Genomic DNA, 25283 nt, shown 5'->3' with positions numbered 1-25283 from the left:
TGCGTTCATCACATTACGGTTATTTCCTTCAAAAGAGAGAGAGAGAAAGAAAGAGAAAAAAAAAGAGAGCTTTTGAAAATAACAACTCCACTGCCAACGCAATGGGAAAACCCATGTTGACAAGAGTTAAGTTGTGAAAGGTACTTACCTGTAGTTGGATGTTCGCATGACACTCGTGGGGGCAAGCCAAAATGAAGGTAAGTCGCCAGGATCAACGCATAAGCGCAACTCCTCCATCTGGCGCAAGCTAAATTAAGCAAGACATGAGTTGAGTTGAATATGAAATGCAATCGAAGTTGGATGCCCGCATGACACACGTGGGGGTAAGCCAAAACGAAAAGCGTAACCAGGTTCAACGCCGCGTTAGAATAAGTAAACGCATAAGCTTGATTTGTTTTGAACAAACACATTCTCATGAGCTGAACACAAAGTTGCAGAGAATGAATAAAAAGTTTTTGAGCAAAGGCTTGCCGAATGTAACTTAGAAAAGATTTCTTTGAAGAAGAAGCCGTAGTAGAGGAGAGCATTGCGTCCATAGTTAGAGGCACGAGTAAATTATACTTTGAGAAGATGGTCATCGCAAAAGGAACGCCGAAAGGTAAGTTAAGAATTTCTTGAGTCCCTGTGTTCGACCTCAAATTACCCGAGAAACTTGCGTTTGCATAATACTTGGCGCGAGTGCAAGAAAACTTGTGATAGGAACGCGTGGTCATTGCATACTAGATTAACGCATCTTCATTCCGACGCATGACCTCAAATGCATGGGTGCAAACACATAAGTCATGTCTAACGCATGAATTCATGTACAACCCCATCCGTCCTTAATAATAAATAAACAATCTTTCCTAATTCCAATAGGAACTCTAGATCCAACACATTCACTACAAGAATTTTGTCTTGAATGTACCATTTATGCACATTCCCAATAAATACGGTTAGTTGAATATGAATTCTGATCACATTTACACTTTTAATCCTTTGTCTTAAACCTTTATTGTTTGTGATTCTTTGAACAACAGTGGTCAGACAAAGATGCCTATAACCAGACACTGCTGAAGCTGGGGGGGTCTGTTCAAGAAGAATTATGAAGGGATCCATACTTACCAAGTGGAGAGGGACAATAAACTCATAATGTTTGTATTACTTGTAATTTGTATTTTCAAGGCCTGAATTATTGTACGGCCTTTTAAATTATAATTTTATAGTAGAATTTGCGGATTAAATGTAATAGATTTACAATCCATACATGAATAATATGTTATAGCCACAACGTTTAATGATGATGTGTCATGTTATACTTTTTGACCGAAAAATGGATTTGGCAACAAATTTTTTTTTAAAAAACGAATAATAATTGATAAAACGAACAGATTCTGGGCTTCAATGTCAGTTTAAAGGGCTTCATTTGATTCTTGGGCTTCAGTTGCAACCGACATTCAAGGGCTCTAATGTCGGTTGCAATCGACATTAAAGGGCTTTAATGTTGGTTGCAAATTTCATTAGAGCCCTTGAATGTTGGTTGCAACCGACATTAAAGGGCTTTAATAACTCTATCTTTAATGTCGGTTATCAATTGATATTAACGCCCTTTAATGTCGGTTTAAGCCCGAAATTCTTATAGTGTTATGATCAGGACTTCGATCGAACATGTGTGCTCGTCAGTACACTTTGTAATCTTAAATATATCACATCCATCAATTTTAACTGCACGGACTGTTCACTTACATGTCAGGTATATACATCGCCCACTATACAATTTTTTGTTCGATTTCTTACCCAGCAACTCAAAATTATTCTTTATGGCTAACATAGATAATCTCATTTTGACATCATTCTTAAAAAAATAAAATTTGGCCTACCTCAACATTCACATCTAATCCTGACGAAGTATGTATTTGAATGCTCAAGTCCTTGGTTCTAGCATTACTACTAGATGCTACATTGGCTGGATTACCACAAGCAGCTATTGTTGTTTGGTTTTGGCAAGGCACATTCTCAACACTTGTGCTATTCCTATTATCATCTATAGCCACATCGGGATGAAGCGGATTCAGTTGTTCAACGAACACCCCTCCCATGGGTGTATGTTGTCGTTTTCCAATGAGACTATCTGTGGAAAAATATTTGTCTCATTAACATCCCCTCCGCGTGTGGGTTAGTGATCTCTATATGTGTAACCGAATATCATTTCCTTATATATTTCCAATGAGACTACCGATGGAAAGTTATCTATCTCATTGACATTCACTTTCCACGCGTGGGTTGGTGATCTCTATCCATGTACTCAAATATTGCTTCCTGATGAATTTCCTCGAGACTTACGAATATCAGAGGTTTATTATGATCATACTCCACAACGAGAATTTGGACATCATTGTCGTCCATTAAGCATACTAGAGGAGTATCAATATCCGACTTATATTTTACTCTCATATTATAATGTTGAACTCTGACGAATTAACTTTTATAATTTGATATACTCGATCTCTCAATTCATTGTACGTCAATGTACTCGAGGCAAAGATACCCTTCAAACGGCCTCCAATATAGCGTTGTTCCATGTCGTCCCATGTACCACCACATTGAATGAATATAGACTTCTTCTCTATCATAAAAAAGAAACACAAAAAGAGTAGTTAGAACAATTTGTAAAAATGTCGATACTCACTATACGCTACTCGATACAAGCTACATGCTATTCACTGGTCGTTATACGATGCTTACTGACACCTGTTGTTCTCTCATCTCTTGTATGTGGCATGCAGTTAAAAGGCTACTTGCTCGTTGCTGGTGATCACACTCGCTCAAAATACTCGCTCGTCACACCCTCACTCTAGCTACGTTCATACGTTTCACACAAGGTCTAAAAAATAAAAAAGAAGTGTACAGGTATACTTGTATTTTCTTAAGGTGTGAAAATGTTACAAGAAGCGTATTGATTGTCTATTTTAATTCAACTGCGTTTAGAACTATTGATTTTTTCAAAATGTTTCAGATCCACCATAATGGATTTTTGGAGGAAACGTGAGCGAGTAAGAGTATGTTTTTAGAGTTTTGTGGGAATTGTCTTCAATTTCGTCGTTAAGAGAAAAATGGTTTTATCTAAAAAAAAGGAAAAAATGGATTCACTTTTTATTAATTTGATTGGAAGGAATTGTGAGAATTGTTAGGAATTTTCTCAAAATTGTTCATATTTGTACATGATCATTAATGATGATGCAGAATGAACGTGGTGTGAGATAGTGAGTACAATGTATCCATCGAGATAGCAAAGAGGAAATGAGTATCCAAGAGTGTGTATCAAACATCGAGATAATGAGTATCGAGGATATAGCATCGAGCGAGAGTTGTCATACACCAAACACAGGGTGATTGAGATAGCGAAGATTGTGGAGCGTGTGACAAATTATCGAGCATCGAGTTTTTTTTAATAATTATAGATGCGTGGATATTTGGAGGAAAAATGATATTTACGTGGTACTAACACAAGCAAAAAAAACAACTTTTGATTGATTTTTCAGCGGGTAACTATTTTTCGATTGCCTCTAAAAAAGAACTGCAGGCGTAAAATTAAAATATTTTTTTTTATTCTAAAGCATGAAACGGCGGAAGCAGTTCTTCACTTCCGGTCCTTGACAAGAGCAGACTGTTCCCTTCCTTTCCTCTTTAGGTCCGACGCCATGGACGAACCCACTGAATCCAACGCCGAAATTCCAGTTACAACCAACGCAGACGAAGGAAATATGGTAAATGGAGATGAACCAATGCCCGACCTTCCTCAGAACCCCACCTCCGCCTCCGATTCTTCTTCCTCTGACTCTGATTCTGAAGACGACGAATCCGACCAAAAGCTCCAACTCCAGTCCCTTCAATCTCAGCTCTCCTCCGACCCCTCCAACTACGATGCTCATGTCCAAGTAATTTTCCTCTTCTTTCTTTAATGCTTTTTCTTATCATTTCTTCACCTCATTTCTGCATTTACTAACTTTATTACTTCAGTGTATAAAGCTTTTGAGGAAAATTGGTGACATTGACAACCTCAGGAAAGCAAGGGAAGCAATGAGTGAGATATTCCCATTGACCCCTCTAATGTGGCAGGAATGGGCCAAGGACGAAGCATCTATCGATACAGGGTAATCTCTTCGATTTGTTTCCTCTCTTGGGGTGGGGTAAAAGTTTCTGAAATGGTTATACTGTTGCTCCCTAAATTCATTTCTTCTTCTGTGGCATTCTTAACATCTTCTGGGTTGGATTTGTTCCTTGAAGAACTGTAAATTTCGAACTACTACTAACAAGCTCTTGAAATTTTATGGAAAAAGAAAATGATAATGGATTTCTCGTAATCCTTCTCTTGGGGGCAGTTGGCTGTTTTAACACTGATTAATTTTGCTCTCTATGCTTTTGCAGACCTGAGGCTCTTGCTGCAATTGAGAGGCTATATGAGCGAGGGGTGTTTGATTATCTGGTTTGTATTGTCGTGTCATTTGGAGATTAGCCCTTGGTTTTATGAGGCATGTTACATGTTAGACTAATGAATGCTAGCATATTACCAATTTTACATCATCTGCACGCCAATGGTTTATCCACATATGTTCTTTTATTCTATAAACCTCATCTATTGTCGAATTTAACCAATTGGATCTTGGACTTTTACGTCCAAACAGTTGTTGTTTTATTTTTTATTTTTTATTTTTATTTTCGACAACTAATTAGTTACTTTGAAAATAAATATGGTTGTCTATGAAACTCAGTTTTCTGCATGGAGTTCTACTTTTAATGCATAAAATCAAATCCTTTTCAAGTTTAAGGACCATGGTTTGCTTTGTAATTATCGTTGTTTTATTGAGGATGACAATATTTTGAACTTTGAAGTTGTAGAGGGTGTCGGGATGTTTTCAGATTTTGTTTTGTTGATCATGATGACATGGGATAGTTAACTTTCCACTATGTTATGCAGTCGGTTTCTCTTTGGCGTGACTACTTAAATTTCGTTCAAGAATATGATTCGTTGGTGCAAAATTGTGCAACTTCTGGAGTTAAAAAGGCTAGAGATTTATTTGAACGTGCTCTCACAGCCGCTGGTTTGCATTTCACTGAGGCTGAAAAATTATGGGAAGCATATAGAGATTTTGAGAAAGCCATATATCAAACCATTGCTGAAACTGATACTCAGGTTTGAACCTCTTTCCTAACTTCTTTTAATGTTTATGGGCATCTTCTATGAGGTCTCATTTACGATGTAACTTAGTTTTATTGCTTAGAGCTATATATACATGTCATATGCTACATTTTGTGGAATATATAATGTTAAGATTTGAATTCTTGAAATGCATTTAAATTTACTACCGAACAAAATATATTTTTGAAGAAATATTTTGCTTAATGCAACATTTTGTGGAATATATAGTGAAGATTTGAATTCTTGAAATTCTTTTAAATTTTCTATGAAACAAATACATTTCTGAATTATTGTGCTTAGCATGCCAAAGCAGAACGATTGGGCAATATTGAAGGATCATAACATAGCGGCCAAGCACAAAGTACCAAAAAGACAAATAAACCAAAGAAATCCATGATACTCAATGTTCACAAAGGTCAAACATGGTAATTGCATAACTCTAAAGCAACTAGAATTTTGATGGCATATTGTGGTTTAACTTCCTTCTACAAGCTGACTAGGCCATTGTATACAATGAGCTTGATTTGGAAATTGGGAGATGTATGCTTATTGAATATTCTTTTGCGAACAAATTGTTGGTCAATTTCAATTTGCTTGGTTCTCTGATGCATAATAGGGTTAGGGTTAGGGTTTGCAGCAAGATAGGTGACACTAATGTTGCCACAAAGAATTATTGGGGCTGAACTAGGAAGGAACCAAAGCTTAGGTAGAATGTCCAGAAGCTAGATTACCTTAACAGTTGCATTAGCAAGGCCCTAGTTGAATTCATCACTAGATCGTGAAACAACCATCTATTTAGTTTAGCCAACGACGAAGAGATGATTATCGTCGAGGAAGGTATTGTTGCCATTGGTGCTACAATGACCTTTTGGACAATTTTTCCAATATGCATCTATAAAGCAAACAACACCATGGTAAGTAAGAAATGTGATCATGTGGATTTGGACTTCCTGGACAAAGTGAGAGATGTGACATTCTCTTTTCTTATAACTGGCAGTCCTAGAGGTAAAGTGGTGGCCATGAGAGGCCTTAGGCAAGGAGACCCTCTATCTCCTTTCCTTTTCATGCTTATGGTGGATGTTATGAGTAGTTTGGTAAGGAAGTGTGTTGAAGGACTATTTTCATCCCCTTTGAGGTGGGGGAGCGATTCTTTCACACCTCCACTTTGTGGATGACACACTTTTCTTTTAATCTGGTCATGAGAACTCGTTTTTAACTTTGAATCACATTTTAGCTGTTTTGAAGAAGTCTCGAGTTTGAAAATCAACAGGGGGAAGTGTAGCATCATGGGGATCAATTGTGAGGAGGAGAAGCTTAAGAGATGGTTGAAGTTGGTAAGGTGTGAGGTTGGGATGCTTCCCTCTTCCTATCTTGGCCTTCCTCTTGGGAGTAATCCCAAGGCGATTGCTCTTTGGGATCCGGTGGTGGATAAGGTTAATAAGAGATTAGCGTCTTGGAAAAAGGGTATTTTTATAAGGCTAGAAGACTTACTTTGATAAGATCTGTTTTGTCTGGCATTCCTATTTACTTCTTCTCCCTTTTTAGAGCCCCTTGTAACGTGTGTAAGAGTTCGGAGAAACTAATATGTAATTTTCTTTGGGAAGCGGTTGAGGAAGGAAAAGGAAAGGACTCACATTTGATTAGGTGGGAGGTCATTGAGAAGTCTATTGAGATAGGGGGCCTTGAGATTGGAAATCCTAGGTTACGCAACAACGCCTTATTCGCAAATGGTTGTGTCGCTTCTATTTCGAGCCCAACTCTTTATGCCGTTAGATTATTGTAGGCAAATATGGCCCCCATCCTTTTGAGTGGTTGCCTAAGAGGTCTAAAAGTTCTCACCGGAACTTATGGAAGATTATCTCGAAAGAGCTCCCGCCTTTTGCGGAGTTAATTCAGTGTTGGTGGCGGATGGGAGGATACTTATTTCTGGGAGGATCACTGGGTTGGCGAGAGGCCTCTTGGTGCCTTATATCCTAGACCCTACCATTTTTCATTCTTAAAAACCACTTTGTTGCCGACTTTCTCGTGTGGTTAGAGAATTTGTGTTCCTTCTACTTCGGGTTTCATCATAACCTGTCCGATAGGGAGACGATGGATGCTGCTTCTCTTCTTTCTTTGCTTGAGAATCACTCTTTTAGGCATGGGAGAAGGATGCGAGGGTTTGGAGACTCAATCCTTTGGAGGGGTTCTCGTGTAAGTCCTTTTTTTAGAGTTTGTAGACCATTCGTTCTAGGTGTCTAGGTCTTTTTAGTCCTTCGGAGGATTAAGGTTCCTCGGAAAGTGGGATTCTTCACCTGACAAGTGTTACATGGCCGTGCGAATAGGCTAGATTGTCTCTCTAGGAACCTCTCCTCTCTTGTTGGGTTGTTTTGTTGCATCATTTGTTAGAAGGTGGAGAAAGATCTAGATCATATTCTTTGCCATTATGAGTTAGCTCTGTTTGGGAGTGTTTCTTCTAGGAGTTTGGCTTTTCGTTTGCTTGTCAAAGGGGTGTTGTTGCTATGATCAAGGAGTTCCTTCTTAATCCACCTTGGGGGGAGAAAAAGCGCTTTTTATGGCTTACGGGGTGTATACGATTGTGTGGGTTTTGTGGGGGGAGCGAAATAATAGGACTTTTAGGGGAATGGATAAAGTGCCTAGCGATGTTTGGTCTTTGGTTCGCTTTCATGTTTCTTTGTGGGCTTCGATTTCAAAGACCTTTTGTAATTATCCTATAGGTGTCATTCATTTTGCAAAGTTGGATTCCCTTCATGTGGGGGGTTGATTTTGTGGGCGGGGTGTTTTTGTTGTCCTTGTATTCTTTCATTTTTTCTGAAAATTGTTATTCTTATTAAAAAAGGAAAAAACATACATGAGAAATAGATAGAGGGAGAGAACACAAGCACAAGTTGGTGGCAACATCGCTTTGTCACTTTTGATTGCACACTACGCGAAGAACTCAACTTGAAGTGTAAACAAGACTCAACTCAAGGGATCAAGGTTCTCAAGGATTTCTCCTACTTTATGGATTCCATTTGGACAAGTCCCAAGGTAATCCTTTTATAGGTGTGGATGTGGAGTTGGTTGGAGAGAATGATGGACGAGTGGGCTAGTGGGGATGGGCAACCACCCACGTTCCTTCCATCTAGGAGCCCACTCTTTCATGATCTCTAGTAACCACTCGATACCTTAGGCACTGCCATGTTCTGGATAACTCCCTTGAGCAACTACCCACTTTCACAAACCACTACTTTGAGTAGCCACCTACATTTTGGGCAGCTACTCTACTCTCCACTATTTTAGGTAACTACCCACAGTTCGGGCAACTTCTCACTCATCCATTATTTTAAGCGCACGACAGGCTGATTGGAGGTTATGGTTTAACAAAAATTATATCACTGTTCTCCTTGAAGTTTGGCTTTTTTTGGGACTGTGTTGAAGGTGCTGCCATTTTTCTTTCTCCAGTTTTTAATTTGACTGAAGTTCCCGAGCCATCTTTATTTATGAAAGAGAAATTGAATGAAGAAAGGAACGTTTTATTTGATGAAAATGTTCTTCCATCTTCATTAAATGTAAAGGCTTCCATGAACTGCTGTTGGTTGAGTGGTAAGTGAGGCAGTTGTAACTTGTTTATGCCCACGGTCCTGAGTTCAAATCCTATGGTGGGTATTTCAAAAAAAAAAAAAAATAATAATTAAATATTCAGGCTTCCTCTTTAGATAATGAAAACGAAAAGGCAAGGAAGTTGTTTCCCCCAATCTCTGATTTTCTTTCTTTAGCCAATAATTTTGTTCTACAAAGGGAAGAAGTTTCATCAGCTTAGATGAAAAGGAAAATGGGAAGGAGAAAGATCAGGATAACATTTCAGGTTGTTCAACTCCAGTACTCCCTTATCAATATACAAGAAAAAAAATTCCCCAAATTCCTCTAAGATTCTTAAGACAAATTATGATGCTTTAGATTGCTTGTGAGAAAGCTCAAATTCCAGGTATTTCTTCAGAAAAGAAAAAAGAAGAAAGATTTTGGGCCCTCCAAATTTGAAGAAGCGTTCTTTGGTGTTTTCTCAGTCAACATTAAAATTTGCGAATTCTTTAGTCCAATTTAGAAGGTTCACTCCTTGCATTTCTTCTCCAAAAAGCCCTACTTCTCCAAGTGATTTCAACGATGATTCCATAGCAAGTGTTAGTAGTGAAGAAGAGGATTTTATTCTCAATTGCTCGTGCCAGACTCTCAATTCTCAAAAGATCATTTTGAGGAAGCCTTGAATGGCCTTTTTCAAGGTTCAGTCGAGAAAACAGGATTGAAATCAAAGAAAGTAAGTTTCACCCCTTTGTCTCCTTCACAAATTCAATCTAACCTAAAATCGATTAATGATATTTGTGGCATTCAACTCGGTTAAGTCCTTTCTTAGCTTCCAACTGTTTCATAAGGCCCAACTGATGTTAAAATCTTTCTCAAGGAATTCAAGAGGGTTCAGAGTCATTTTTAAGTAGGCTGCCAGGCTTTTTCATTATTTGATTACTGCCTGTGTCCTCCTAAAGAAGAAATATCAGAACTGATGGTTATTCTGGTGCTTTTAGTCGGCTCATTCTTTGGGAGTTGTTGCAGTGGAGGCTTCTTTTCTATTTGTTTTGGTTTTGGCTTTGTTTGAGTTAAAGTCTTATCAAGTGGTTCTCTTTGTTTGATATTCATTTTTAGTTGTGTTCATCTGGTTTGCTTTTAATTATTCTGAGGGCTTTTGTCTCTATACTGTAATCTGGTTTTAGCCTTGTATTGGCAAGTTTGGTGGGTTCTTTATTTTTTTTAATTTATTTACTTTTGTTTCCTCTAATGCTGCATTAGTCTCTTTCATTTTTCAATGAAAGTTTTGTTTCTATTTCAAAAAAGAAAATACAAAAAAAGTATTTCTTCCTAGAAGAAGTGTCTCTTTTCGAAAGGAGAGATGCTGACCCTGATTCAGTTGATTATGAGTGGAATCCTTGTATATTTCCTTTCCTTATTTAGGATATTGGATGCCCTCTTGAAACATGAATTTTTGGGTTGAGGGCATCCTCTTTTTACTTTTTCTCTTCCTTTTTTTCTCTTGTATATTTATAAATATCAATTTTTTTTATTTGCATTTATAATTGAAATCAATACTGTCAACCATATATATCACTTTGGTTGTATCTTAGTTGTTTTTTTAGAAAGATATTCAAATTCAAATTAATATTTGGTTTATAAAAAATCTTAAATTAATATAGATTATTTTATTGAGAAAAACAACGTATAAAAATAATATAAATTGTATTACTTAAACAAATACGTTATTTAAGTTAAAATTAAATTAAATTAATTATAAATTAATGAATGTATGGACATTATTGGAATATTAGGTAAATTTAAGACATTCCCGAATAGAAATTCTACGATACAAACATAGTTATTCAAGTATTTCTAGTCATTTTAAAAAAAATATTCCTACTAAAGAAACATGGTTATCTAAAGATATCTGATATTTGTGATTTCAAGCATCTATAATTTCGGGGATCTAAAGATTCTGGTTATATATGTTCCCAAAAGACGAACCTAAGAGTATAGTTACGAAAGGGCTTGTTCACAAAAGCCAAATGTAGAATCTGACAAGGGATCAAACATCTCTCAAAGACCTCTCCTGACTCCTACAGATTCTATAATTTTTAGTCGCTGTTTCTTTGTATTTCTTTCTCTTTCTTCTTTTGGAGTTGTATCTTTTGAGTGTTATTCTATCTTTTCATCTCTTCAACTTATTGAAAAAAAAGAAGAATTAAATGACCTAATGAAGGCAAAGGAGCACATTCATTGATCCGTTCCTTGAATACATTAATGGTAGAAGGTCATGTATGGTAAGTTTATGATCTTTTTCATATATATTTTTCTCTGTTGTGGATGACCAATGAAAATAATTTAACTTGGATAGAAGTTATACTCATGATCAGAGCTGCATATTTTTCTGTAGGCAAAGGAAAAACAAGTCCAGCTAATCCGGAGCATTTTCCATCGTCAGTTGTCACTTCCTCTATCTAACATGAATTCAACACTTGAGGCCTATAAAGCATGGGAGGTGGAGGTGAAACAAGGATGCGTTCTTGATACGGAATCTAATTATTCTGATGGGGTTCCCTCTCAAGTGTCCTCAGCTTATCGAAGAGCATTGGATATGTATAATGCCCGTGTTCAATTGGAAGAACAAATATCAAAACAGGATTTAACTGATACTGAAAGACTTCACCAGTATATTGTATGTTGCACTTACACTTTATTATGCCTACCAGACTTCTTTGGGAGTTGATTCATCATAATGCTTCTCCTTGCCAGTTTTGAACAGGAATTTTTAATTTCTATTTTACCTCCAGATTTATCTAAAGTTTGAACAATCTGCCGGAGATCCAGCAAGGGTCCAAGTTCTGTTTGAGCGCGCAATTGCTGATTTTCCAGTCTCGGTTGATCTTTGGCTAGATTATACCCGTTACATGGACAAAACTTTGAAGGTTTCTTCTTCCAGTTTCCTTTGAACTATGGATATGTCTTAAGATATAATTATACATGAGGTTTGGGTTTTCAGGTGGGCAATATTGTGAGGAATGTGTACTCCAGGGCCACTAGGAATTGTCCATGGATAGGTGATCTTTGGGTTCGGTATTTGCTTGCTCTGGAACGTGCTCGTGCTTCCGAAGGTGAAATTGCTTCTGTAAGTCACACCCTCTCTGGAGCAGTTTAATTAAGTACAGTTTGGTCAGACTTCATTTGACATGATGATTATTTTACATTTTGTCACAAGCAACTCCTCCCTATTTGGTCTTGTACTTAATGCTGTTGTCATGGTTTTTACTGGAACTCGAGAAGTTTGTCTTGCTTTTATTGGAAAAGCAATTGAGAGCGATGAAAAAAAAATGAAAAAAATGAAAATTTAAGTGCTTTATTCGAGAAGTAATTTTATCTTGTTTGGCTTTTGCCTTTTGTTTTGGTTCCTCTTTGTTTGATCTGATTTGTTTTCCATTACAAACAAAATTGTAGTGATTAGGTGGATGGCATCTTACCGCTGGAGTTTGTACCTTTTTTTTTTTTTGTATTTATTTATTTCTATTTTCTGTGTATGAACAGATTATATAATAAATTATACTTTACATGATTTGAGATCAGAATTATTTTTCTTGATGCATTGTACAGGTCTTTGAGAAGTCTTTGCAGTGCTCATTCTCAACCTTGGATGAGGTATGCAGTTTTATTTTTCTGGATATATGTGTAATTATTCTTGTTGTCTTAATGCAATCTATACTGGTTCCTACATAGTAGGTCTGCAGTACTCCCTCTAAAGAACGGGCTTTTAGTTTTAGGAGGATGAACTTGTATTATCATTATCTTTTATTTGATAAGAAATGACTACATTGAATAAATTAAATACAACAAAAAAAGATGGCAACTTATATCATTGCTTTACTTGGCATTTTCATAAATTTATGCATGATACAAATTCACAAATGAGAAGTAAAATTTTAAATTATCACTTCAGTTTGATGATATTGCGGATTTTACCTTGTTGTAGTACTTGGATTTGTTTCTTACGCGAATTGATGGCTTGAGGCGAAGAATCTCGTTTGCTGATCAGCTAGAGGATGTACTGGAATATTCGTTGATTAAAGAGACCTTTCAGGTTTTCCATATGTTTTTCCATGTTCTTGGATTCCATCTTCTGTGTAAACTGTTGATTACCAATCTGCTTATATTGAACGTCTCCATCACACATATCAACTGCGCTGTTAATATTGTTTCTTAAGGACTTCCAATATAAAAGGGATGACAAATGTTCTGTGGAGCTTTACCCCAAATTGGATATTCAGAATGGTGTTGGATTAGCTTTGGGGTCGGGGACGAAGGATAAACTTTCCTCCAATCTTTTTCCAGAGATGGGGACATGCTCATTTATTTTCATTTTGTCCCAATCCCGACCTTGCGGATTCTTTCGGATGATCATGATTCTTACCCTAGTTTAATTCTTCTACTCTGTTAACTTTAACACTTTTAAGGATGATAAAGGATAATTCTACTTTTATTTGTTTCTTATTAAAAAGTTCCTTATTTAGTTGGATATTCACATGAACTAACACTAATGATTTTATTTGTAGCGTGCATCAGATTACTTATCACCGCACCTAAAGAATTCAGAAGTTTTGTTCCGTTTGTATGCTTATTGGGCCCGTTTAGAGATAAACTTGGGGAAAGATCTAGATGCTGCCCGTGGTGTTTGGGAAAGTTTGCTTAAGATCTGGTTTTCCTCATTGCCTTTTTATGATTATCGCTTTCTTGCTTCCATATTATTGTGAAACACTTTTCTTCTTTGTTTACCTTTTCTGAAAGTCATTTGTTTTTTTCTTGTTGCTGCTCCGTTGGTAGTGGCTCATTATTGGCAGCATGGGAAGGTTATATAGCCATGGAAATTGAGTTGAACCATATAAATAATGCCAGATCCATATATAAGAGATGTTACAGCAAAAGATTTCCAGGGAATGGTTCAGAGGTAAAATTACTTTGAGTTGGTGACATAATCTCCATTGACATTCTTTTTACTTACTAGATTTTGTTGCAAGGTTTATACCTGTCGTTAATTGGATGGCTACTAATACGTCTGGGTTAACCTCTAAATACAATGGCATATTTAGTATTTTTAACAGGCCTGTATTGCTCCTCTTTAAGTTTTTATTATATAAATGTCAATAACACTATTCTTTTTTAACCAGAAACAAACTATTCATTGATAGATGAAAAGATTAGAAAAATGCACTTCTACTGAGGAACAAGAACACAATTTTATTGTTCCAATATTAAATTCTAAGCTTTCATTTGGAATCAATCTCTTACACATTATTCAATACATTTTGGATTGGATTATACCTTCCATTTCTAAATGGAAAAAAATTGTTCAGGATATTTGCCATTCTTGGTTGCGTTTTGAGAGGGAATTTGGAAGTCTCGAAGATCTTGATCATGCTGTTCGAAAGGTACAATTCTTTAGCAATTTACCTGCTATGATACTTGTTTCATGGAAATTAAGTGCATATATAGCTGATCAAAACAAAAAGTTTCAATTTTTCATTGGGAGAAACTTTGTTATTTTGGATTTCAGTACACCATGTTCATGGGGTAGAATCAATTTTTCCACACAAGAAGTACAATGCCTAGTAACCAACTAATTTATTTGGATGAAAAATACATTATCTAGAGGATTAGAAGTGTTTACCCAACTGATTCCATTATTACGAGTTTTGGACAGAATACAGATTGAATGTTTTCTTTTTTGATTGTGAGTACAGTGCAATATCTTGAAGCTTTAATTAAGGGCTGAATTTTTTTTCTGAAAAATATAGAATGTAAAAGATTTTTTGTTTTTTTCTGAAACTACAGCCGGTGCAAGTTCTTTTTGTTAATCTGGTGGCTCCTGAATATATGTGTTTGTGTTTATCATTTTTTTTCCCTTTGATCTTCTAGAATTTGAGCCCTCATGTACTGCATCAAGTTCATTTGTATTATTGTCGTTTCTATCTTATTGACATACCATACTTGTGTCCATTGATATTAATTTCATTCTTCAGAGAAGAGTTAGAAGTGAAACTTATACTATTCCAAGGACATTCCTGGTATTAATTGAATTTATATTTCTACTTGTAATGCCACCACCTTATATAACTTGCAAAATTTTAAAGACATCTTTAGAATCGTGTTTACAGTCCATTGTTCATGACACTAAAATAAAGTTTGAAATCAACTTTATTTCTGTTTTATTAATATTATAAGTCAGTTCTAGAAATTTGAATGCTCTCCCTGAGTTGAGCAATTGAACATGAAAATAACATTTATTTCTTTGCAATGAGTAGCAGCTTTCTGTATGTCTAGACAGAAGATCAAAAGATTCATTTTGTAGAATTTCTTTAACTATTACTCTAGCTGCAAAATACCTTAGCCTATATTTATCATTATTTTTTGAAACTACCAATTCTGCAGTGTGTTTCTTTGATGAACTACTAATACTGGATGATTTCTTTATCTTAGATTAACCCTCGTCTGGAAGAGTTGAAGTCCTATAAGTTACAAATGGATGAGTCAGAAAATCCTGTAAAGCAGAATGATCATGGTAAGCGAAAATTGGGTGGAGATGCACCCAATGTAGAGTCTCCTGCTAAGAAACTAAAAGATTCTGCCCATGGGCTAAAGAAGGTTACTGAAAAGGGTAAAGCTCAATCACAAAACGTAGATGATCAAACAGGAGACATCAGAGGAAGAGTTAAAAAACCTGATGACACAAGTGACCAACAAATGAAAGATTCCATTCAAGAAAAAGGGAAAGTATATAATGACCAATGCACTGCATTCATCTCCAACCTCAACCTCAAGGCAAGTTATTTCCAAGTGCTTTTTACTTTTAATTCACTCTCTGCATTTTCGTGGATGAGCACATAGTTTATGCTGCTTCATTACAACTCTGGCAGGTTACCTATGAGCACTTGCGCGACTTCTTCCAAGATGTTGGTGGAGTTGTTGCAATTCGAATATTGCATGATAAGTTTACTGGAAAATCACGGGTCCACTCTCTTCTTTTCTCCCCATATTTTCTTTCATTTGTTGTCTTTTGATATATATATATATATATATAACAAGAAATTATTGTCTTCTTACTTTACCTCATGACAAATTCTTACTAATTACATACTGCGATATTTTTGGGAATTCATAATGCCTGCTTATAATTTTGATAAGCAATTGTCAAGAATTAGTTCTGTATGGGTATGCTTGAAAGGACAGATGTCTTGGTGAATTCCCAAAAATGCTTCTCCTTTTATCTTTCCTTCGTAATTTGCATTCTTTTGTTATCTTTTGTACTTTTTGAGCTTTGTGTCACGTGGCTTTGATTTTGAACAACCAACCGTGCAGCACTTGGATTTTCTTGCTATAAAAAATGCACCATGTAAGCCTTGGAGAATGCTTAGCCTTGCTAAGGGCACGTTGAAGGGTAAGGAAAGTGTACGGCAAGTGAGTGAATGGATGAGAGCTTTATTAGGTCTTTCAATCGATGAGTACAAATGAGCCCTCTTGGACTATTTATAGGCCACGCCACTGACCTATTGGAAGGTTCCTACCGACTTTGTAGGTCGGTCATGGGGCTTGTCTAGTGCCTTCTATACGTTCCTCTATGTACAAGCTAGTTCTTGGTAGAACTTTCTATACGCTTCTAGGCTAGCTCTTCCTAGATCCTTCTAGAATACTCTAGGGCCATCTAGTATATTTACATAGACTTCTTCGTATGCCCGTGCTAGCACTCTCTAGCGTTCTCTAGCACCTTGTAGAGCCTTCCAAAAGTGTCTGGACCATGCATACCTGAGATGGGCATAGGAGCTTCGAAAAGCTTCTTGAACTTGCTTGAACTCCCTCTGGGCCATTTAAGGAGTCTTGGGCCGAGCCTTAGAAATTTTTTGGGCCATAACACCCTCCCCCTCTCAATCTCGCGACGCGCTTTGCTCCTTGAATCGCTTGATTGCTTTGGGGAATTGCCATTTCCCATTCCTAGCTAACCTCACTTTCAGGAAGACCATGCCATTTCACTAGATACTCCGTGTAGCTAGGAACTCCTCTTCAACTTATCTTTTGATCCCCAAAGATCTCTTCATCCTTTTTGTATAATTCGGTTACTACGATGGTTGTAGCTCTTTTGGACTTCGACCTGGGCCAGTCTTGTCTTCGTGGAAAGGTTTCAGCATACTCACAAGGAAGACATTGTGGATTTTGAGCTTCTGAGATAGCTGCACCTTGTATGTTGCCTTCCCGATCCTTTCAATGATAGGAAATGGGCCTTCATACCTTCGCACCAAGCCTTTTTGTACCTTTTGTTGGGACTTAAATTGGCTAGGTAGCAACTTCACCATCACCATGTCGCCTGCCTAGTACTCCTTGTGGGAGCCTCTTCATGTCTACCCATTTCTTCATCCACCTAGCACCTTGTCAAGGCATGTCCACGTGATATCTTGCTCTTCTTGCCATTCCTTGGCAAACTTGTAAGCTGAAGGATTAGGGCCTTCGTAGGGAGCGGTGAGGGTACTTGGCATGTTAGATTGACACCTTTGCACTATCTCGAAGGGACTTTTGCCCATGGACTCACTCCTTTGGAGGTTGTAGGAGAATTGTGCGATGTCAAGGAGATTCTTGTAGTCCTAGTCTTTCTGATGTGCACTGACATAGTGCCTCAGGTACAGTTCAAGCAGGGCATTAATCCTCTCGGTCTGACCATCGCTTTGGGGATGAAAGCTTGTTGAGAAGTTTAAGTCTGTCCCCATTAGCTTGAATAAATCTCGCCAAAACTTGCTTGTGAAGCGGGGGTCTCGATCACTAACAATGTTTTTGGGCATCCCCCATAACTTCACTATGTTTTTGAAGAACAAACGGGCCGCTTCATTTACTTTGACATTGGCGGGGGCAAGGAATGAAGGTAGCATATTTGCTGAATTTGTCTACCACCACCATGATGCACCAAAGCCATTAGACTTAGGTAGTGCCATGATGAAGTCCATGGTGACATTGTCCCAAGGTTCTTGGGTGATAGGGAATGACTTCAATAGGCTTGCAGGGTGCTGCTACTCAACCTTGTCTTGCTGGCAAACAAGGCAAGTCTTCACGTACGCCTTTACATCATCTTGCATCTGTGGCCAATAGTATTTATCTTGGATTAGGGCAAGTGTGCGGTTCATGTCTGGGTGGCCAGCCCACATAGAGTCATGGCACTGCTTTAAGATTTCTCTCCATAAGTTTCCCCACTTTGGCACAAAGAGCCTGTTGCCGAGAGTCAGGATTGTGCCATCCTTCTCCTAAAATCTTTTGAGTTTTGCCCTCTTTGGCTAGCTTGATCAGATTTCTTTCTAGTGCGTCTTGCTTCATTCCTTCCTTGATTTGATCAAGGAAGTCGCAGAGTCAGGATTGTGCCATCCTTCTCCTAAAATCTTTTGAGTTTTGCCCTCTTTGGCTAGCTTGATCAGATTTCTTTCTAGTGCGTCTTGCTTCATTCCTTCCTTGATTTGATCAAGGAAGTCGCTCCTCGGCATGCTAGTGACAAGGGGAGCAAGCTCAGCCTTGCAACTTAATTCATGGGCCGCAACATTAGCTTTGCGTGGCTTGTACTCAAGCTTGTGTCAAACTTGGCCAGGAAGTCTTGCCATCGAGCTTCCTTGGGTGTGAGCTTCTTTTGTGTCTGGCAGTAGCTCGTGGCAATGTTATCAGTCATGACTACAAACTTGCTTTCCAACATGTAGTGCCTCCATGTGCACAAGCAATGGACGATCACAGTCATCTCCTTCTCTTGCACCGTATATCGCCGCTTAGTGTTATTTAGCTCGCGGCTTTTGTGGGCGATCAGATGACCATCTTGCATGAGCTTTCCGCCAATGGCATAGTCAGATGCATTCGTATGCATAATGCACCTCAAACAGCTTCGAGTAGTTGGGCAACCAACACCACGATTGGGTCACGCAAGACAACTTCTTTGAGCTTGGCGAAGGCATCTTGGCACTCTCTCGACCAATCCCATGGGTGATTCTTTTTTAGTAGATTGGTGAGAGGGGCCGCGATGGCTGAGTAGTCCTTTATAAATTTAATCTTCTGAAGTAGTTTAGTAGACGCAAGAAAGATTGCAGTTCGGGTATTTTAGTGGGAGGTTTCTAGTCTTGGAGCACATACCTTAGCTGGATCCATCACCAACTTGCCCTCTTTGATCCACTGCCCAAGGAACTCCACCTCCGGTTGACTGAATGAGCATTTCTCCAGTTTGTTTTCATTAGGGGTGTTCAAAAAACTCAATGACCCGAAAAAACCAATCAACCCAACCCAACCCATGCGGTTTAGGTTCAGTTATCAACTCATTTGGGTTGGGTTGGGTTCAAATAAATGAAAATTTTATAGGTTGGGTTGGTTCATATGTTCATCTAATATAACTCAAAGTAACCCGAACCAACTCGAATTTATTATTAACTTTAAAATATATATTTTTTATTACTTATAATACAATTATTTATACATATATTGATCTTAATTTTATTCAATTCCAATATTTTTTGAATAATTTATTCTTCAACAACTCTTAAAGGTAGTTTCTTTGCACATTAGAAAGAAAATTTTCACTATATAAATTGAAATTGAGCTGTTAATCTTAATTCAATATATGAAAATAATTAAATTAGATTTTTACATATTTACGTTTTGCTTCTTTTTAGAACAAAATTTTAATTAAATGACCCGATTAACCCGACCAACCCAACCATTGGGTTGGGTTGGATTAGGTTCATTTTTTAATAAGGGTTATTTGGGTTGAAGAAATTTACAACCCGAACAATTGGATTGAGTCTAAAAAGTCTTTCAACCCAACCCAACTCAACCCATGAACACTCCTAGTTTTCATGTTTTTAAGAATAGGTTTAAAAGGTCCTTGAAATAATTTTTTTAATTATTTAAAATTATCTTATGACTCTTTAAATTAGAAAATTTATTTTTAAAAATTATTTCCTTTCTAAAATTATTTTTCTAATTTAAAATGTTATATAATTATTAAATAGATGTGTTTTGAAAACTTCGAGACCGAACACTCCTATTCTTAAAAACTTGGGCACTAAAAAGATACATTTTGAAAATTCAAGAATCAAGTACAGCTATTGTTCAAAATTGACTAAAATGGTATCATACGCATTACAAACAAGTACAACCAATTGTGCAAATTGACTTTGAAGCTATGGTGGGACCAATCAGTAGTGTAAGATGTTTTCCTTTTGAATAGCTTCCACCAACAATTGCTTGAATATGAACAGTACAATGAGTGATTGTTAGTGACATAGCGGGAAAATCTGATTTATGGTTGGAATGTAAGTTATTGCTTCCCCACCCACCCCCACCATGAAAGGTGATCTTTCTAACAAAAGCCAATAGAGGACTTAACTGTATAGAGTAGAAAAAACAAAAAGTAGCTTTCAATGTGACAGATAACACATGACTTCATAATGATCAATCCTTTCACATTAAGGAAGTATAGCTCATTGCAAACCTCCATGATGAATTATTGACGTGGACTATTTTGTTACTCTTCTTGCTCTGCTCAATGTGAACTCTTTTGTTACTTTTTGTTAGAATTGGAATTCTCGTACTCTTTTTCAGCTTTGCCTGCTAAATTTGCGGTACTTATTAATTCTGGACTTGATTTTGGACTTTATTTTATGTGTTTTGTTCTAATTGGTAAGTGCATTCACATATTCATGTGCATTTCTATGAATATTTTGACCGAGCTGTAGCACCCCTACTAGATTGCAAACCAATGGCATGATTTTTTTGTATTACTTATGGATTTCTACTGTATTGATGGAATAAATTCCTTATCTGCAGGGACTAGCATATGTAGATTTCTCTGATGATGCACATCTTGATGCTGGAGTTGCAAAAAACAAGCAGTTGTTGCTTGGGAAAAAGATTAGCATTGCGCGGTCAGATCCTAAGAAAGGTATAACAAAGAAAAGTTGAAGATGAAAATTAGATAACATCCAATCAAATACATTTAGTGCAATATAATTGAATGTGGTATACTTGGTAACTAAATAAAAAATATAAAAAATTGATGCCTTAGAATTACTAAAAAGGGACAGGAGTAGTCTATGGAAGTAGGAGCACGTTTTTCAAAAGAAAAAGACAAACACACAAAAGTTATTAGAAAGTATGGATGTTTACCACCATTTAGTTAATGGAAATGTTTTATCTATTTTAACAGGAACATGGTGGTCAATAGTTGAATATGGGTATGCTAGTCAATAGTTAAATATGGGTTTCTGTTGTAGCCTAAACATTCCAAAGATCCTCAATGGTAAATCTTATTTAACGATGAGTGAATGCAAAGCTAGAATCTTTTTTTTTTTTTTTTTTTTTTTTTTGTTTGGGTAAAGAATTAAGAGAAGAACAGCTACTAACTAAAACTCATTAACCAACGAAATATTAAACTAAAAAGTAATTGGAATATTGTTCTGCAATATAAGTATCCTCCTTAGAAAAACATGGCCTTGGGTTGAAAAGTAATGGAGTCAGGATGTTAAGATTGAAAAATTCTAATACAAAATGCTGTTTTCCACCCATGTGATCTACAATATAATAAAATTCTAAAAGAAGCAAAATTTTTCATTGATAAAGTGAAAAATCACATGTGTACCAAAAAATACCATGGAACAAAAGTGGGAGAAGGTTTCCAACAAGCTTGAAAAGACACCTACAAAGCTACTAGTTCACACATCAACCTAAGCAGAGCTCAACTAGTTGAGGTATTATATCATTGACTAAAAAGTGTCAAAAGTCTGAATTCCTACTCTTGATTGAACTAAAAAAGTTGCCATACACATTACAAACAAGAACGGTCAAACTCAAGATTTACAAAGCTTCTCTACTTATGCAAGAAAGATATCCTGCTTGCAGCTTCATAACCAAACCAAAATGTAACAGCGACGAGAAGATCAAAAACTTCAAACATGGTTCTTGGACAGTAGATCTGCCTACATGAAAATCTTGTGTAATTCCGTTTAGTTATTGCTTCTTCGGAAGAGGAGGATACTCTCTAAGAAGTATCCTCATGTACATTAGTATCGCTGTTGCATATTGAGTATAGGATTGTGAAGCTTCCTCTTGTGGTGTGTCAACAAGAATTTTCCGTCATCTACTCGTGCTAGCCATTTTTTGACCTTGATGGATTGGTCTGATATCAAACTGGTACCTAACCACTCCCTAAAATCCTCAAATGATTTTTTCACAAATGAAATTGATACTAATGATGTGTGAATACAGACTCAAATCCTCTATCTATACAGGATTATAAAAACTACCAATTAAATTCTTGTACCACCTAAATATTCAACTTTTGATTGATGAAATAATCTATGGTTATGAACTATAAGCAGACCTTTGCAAGAAGATATGCTATCACTGTCGGTTTTGAAATCATCAAAGGTCATGCCCAGTATCACTTAACTTTGAGTAAATGTTATAATGCAGCAACCTCAGTTCTTAAATTAGGCTGTCAATATGCTATCGGATGTCCCCGAAGGGATAGGCTGTCAATATGCTACTAGTGCGTCTTTTTCCTAAAAGTTCAGTGAGGATGTAAGAAACTTTCATGCTGTATTATATTGTGTATAACTGGCTCTACTTGCTATCTGTTGGTCGACTTTTAGTTTCTGAAAATGGGGTCTTGCAGCTGGTGCAGTATTGGGTCTTAGTTGCATTATGATCTGTATATGTCAGTTATTTGGATTGGTAGAGTATGTTCTGTCAGTGTCATCAATCTAGAAAGTTTAATTGGACATACCTTCGACAGATTTTATGTTCATTGGTCATATCTTTTCTACTTAGAAAAGGAATACGTTTTTTGTTCATTTTTACTCAAATAAAAAGAAAGCTTGCATGTCATCTGCTATGAATAGTGATTGATTACCCACCACATAAATACATCTACCAGTCCGCATGGTCAGAATTCATTTTGACGCCAGCTAGATTCTATTACCACATTTGGGATTTTGTCATCAGATTCAGAATTTGCAGCCTTCTTCATGATCTAATCTGTATATATACCGTTAGTGGAAATCATAGGGAATGCCATGTAGATAACTTCAAACATATTAGTATGTAGTTCTAAAATGTTAGCTCACAAACTGAACGAAAAAGGGTTGGGTCGATAGACACTGTTTTTATGGTCCCTCATTAGCTTTTATTATTATCATAATGTAATATCAGGTTCATCTCTCTGAACGAGACAAGCTAAAAACTGTATGATTATTTTCACTTGTAGGGGGCCATACTACGGATCGAGCTGGTGGAGGTAAGAGATTTGAGTCGAGAAGTTCTGCAAAGGCACCTCAGAAAGCCCATGAACAACCACCTGGGGCGAGGAAGCATGGAGGGAACAATATCGAGCTTAAGGGAAAGAACACGTTTGCGGTGCCTAGAAATGTTAGAGCACTTGGTTGGACTGCAGATAAACCAAAAACCGTAGAACAAGCTGATGAAAAGCCAAAAACCAACGATGAATTCAGGAAACTGTATTTTAAAGGCTGAAGCTTTTTTTTTTTTTTTTTTTTGGTTGTAAAGATTGTAATGGATTCAAGATTCTGATGTAGACTAGAGTTTATCCCTAGATATACGTATACCATACAAGGGAATTTCTTTTTTTTTTTTTTTTTTTTTTGTAATCTCTTACAATTAGAGTTTTATCTAGGCATATACTATGGTATCCTGTTGTTTGGATACTTGAATTTGCTCTGTTGTATATATAGTCTCAGTTGAGATTTCAGGCCTATTTATAAAAACCAGCAGTTAACTAGTGATTGTGCTTTGATTATTCATGTTTGAAGAGGAGTAATACCAGTAGTTTTCTTGCCAACAGTGTGACAGTATAGAGGGGGGGAAAAAAATCTTAACAATCAATATTTATTTGTCTTGAATTTAAATTTTTTTAGGTTTGTTGAATAACAATCTCTTCTAAAAATTTTTATATTTTAAAACATATTTTTGAAGTATATCCAAATTCGTTTACTTATGGGACAACCCAAAATCCTTTCTGTTTTCAAATTTGGTCTAGCCTTCAAAATGTTTACTCAATTCAAAATGTATTCTTACAAAACCAAAGAATAGCCTTCAAGAATTTGATTTGAAGATACAAATTATGTTTTTTTCTTTTGCCCTAAAATGATTGTTTTGGTTGTTTGGAGGAACTGAAAATCCATTGTTATAAATTCCGGTTTAAAATAAATCCCCTTCCAAATAAAAGTAAAATACTCCTTCCAAAACAATTTAAACACTATAACAATGGGGGACATTTTTATGACTAATAATCAAGTATTTAACAAGATTTTTGAAAAATTGTAAATACATCAAATTTATTAGTGATAAATTCATCCAATAGACTCCGAAAATTGGATCTATTTTTTACACTCTATAAATTATTTTACATCGTGCTATATTTGCTAATAATTTAGACTTGGATGTTATATTTGCAACTACCCATTTTAACCTTTGACAAATGAGTAAGGAACCAAAAGCAATAAACTTTTTGGAAAGTATTTTAAACTAATTGTATGGAATTCTTCTCACCATTTTCCAGAGGAATTAAAATGGGCAGAAATTGATTCTTGAATTCTTTATTCAAGAAGTTGCAACAAGGTTAGAGAAACTATAATGAACTTGGTACATGCACAAAGCTTCAATCTTCATATATGTGTTGCTGCATATCAAGAAAAAGGGTAAGAGAGAGAGAGAGAGAGAGAATATATACTAAAGGGGAAAATAGGTAAAAGAAAAGATGGTCTTTTGCTTTAGAAATGAGTAATAATGTGGGGATTTTGCATGCTTTGAATCTCAAAGAATGGAGAGTTTAGAATAATGGAGTAATTGGATGCATTCAGGTTGGCTATAGCCTTTGAAATCCCATTTGCCCCTATATTTTTCAAATGCTGACAACACAAAAAAGGCTAACAGAATGTTCCTCAATGCCCTTGCATATGCATTATATTCCTCTCTTTCTTTCTTTTTCCTTTTTTTTTTGTTTGCTTTTACAAATCCAATGGAATAATGCTTACCCATTTGCTTTTTTTCTTAATCCATAATAATAAAAAGAAGAAGCATATTCTATTCCTTTCTCCCAATCACTAAAATCAATTCTACTAATTCATTTCTTATTCTCTTTCTTTTTTACTCAACTTTCAATGCATGCCATGTACTTATGTATTGATCTACTCAGCTTTCTACTCATTAAAAAAAAAAAAAAAAAAGAAGCTTTTCCTTTCTTTGGTACCATTCTTGATCATCCATAATTCTTCTTCTACTTGGTTCTAATTTTCATCTAAAATCATTCGTCACAAGTGGGATGAAAATACCATATTGGTTCGGGAGATCTTACAAATGAAGAAATATGGACAATCCACTTAACATTGACATGGTGAGACATCATTTTTAAAAAAGCAAAGCACAAACATAAAAAATAAAATATGCCTTATTTTTAGTGCAGAAGAAAATTTAAAGTCAATAAATTTATGCATACATTATTTGTATGGTTATA

General features: G+C 36.3%; 1 protein-coding gene across 1 annotated transcript; it reads left to right on the top strand.

Moving 5' to 3' along the window:
- The first annotated feature begins 3527 nt into the window (after nucleotides 1-3527).
- Nucleotides 3528-23549, top strand: EMB140 (EMBRYO DEFECTIVE 140). The gene is made up of 16 exons (XM_039020619.2): nucleotides 3528-3917; nucleotides 4000-4133; nucleotides 4408-4465; nucleotides 4958-5173; nucleotides 11136-11417; nucleotides 11533-11667; nucleotides 11742-11867; nucleotides 12347-12391; nucleotides 12723-12830; nucleotides 13303-13445; nucleotides 13571-13694; nucleotides 14101-14175; nucleotides 15224-15565; nucleotides 15661-15753; nucleotides 20582-20696; nucleotides 23019-23549. The coding sequence occupies exons 1-16, from the start codon at nucleotides 3681-3683 to the stop codon at nucleotides 23282-23284; spliced, it is 2499 nt and encodes an 832-aa protein (XP_038876547.1). The 5' UTR covers nucleotides 3528-3680; the 3' UTR covers nucleotides 23285-23549.
- The last annotated feature ends 1734 nt before the right edge of the window (nucleotides 23550-25283 follow it).

This window comes from Benincasa hispida, chromosome 7, assembly GCF_027475165.1.
Source record: "Benincasa hispida cultivar pf3 chromosome 7, pf3_genome.v1.1, whole genome shotgun sequence".
NCBI classification, from domain to species: domain Eukaryota; kingdom Viridiplantae; phylum Streptophyta; class Magnoliopsida; order Cucurbitales; family Cucurbitaceae; genus Benincasa; species Benincasa hispida.
The sequence above is the reverse complement of the archived record's forward strand: the minus strand, read 5'-3'. Positions and strand labels throughout refer to the sequence as shown.

Excerpts from the sequence above, each read along its gene's own strand:
- EMB140 (XM_039020619.2), top strand. The coding sequence starts at position 3,681 with ATGGACGAACCCACTGAATCCAACGCCGAAATTCCAGTTACAACCAAC. Across the intron at positions 11,868-12,346 it reads CCGAAGGTGAAATTGCTTCT|GTCTTTGAGAAGTCTTTGCA; the intron begins GTAAGTCACACC and ends TGCATTGTACAG. Across the intron at positions 12,392-12,722 it reads CATTCTCAACCTTGGATGAG|TACTTGGATTTGTTTCTTAC; the intron begins GTATGCAGTTTT and ends ACCTTGTTGTAG.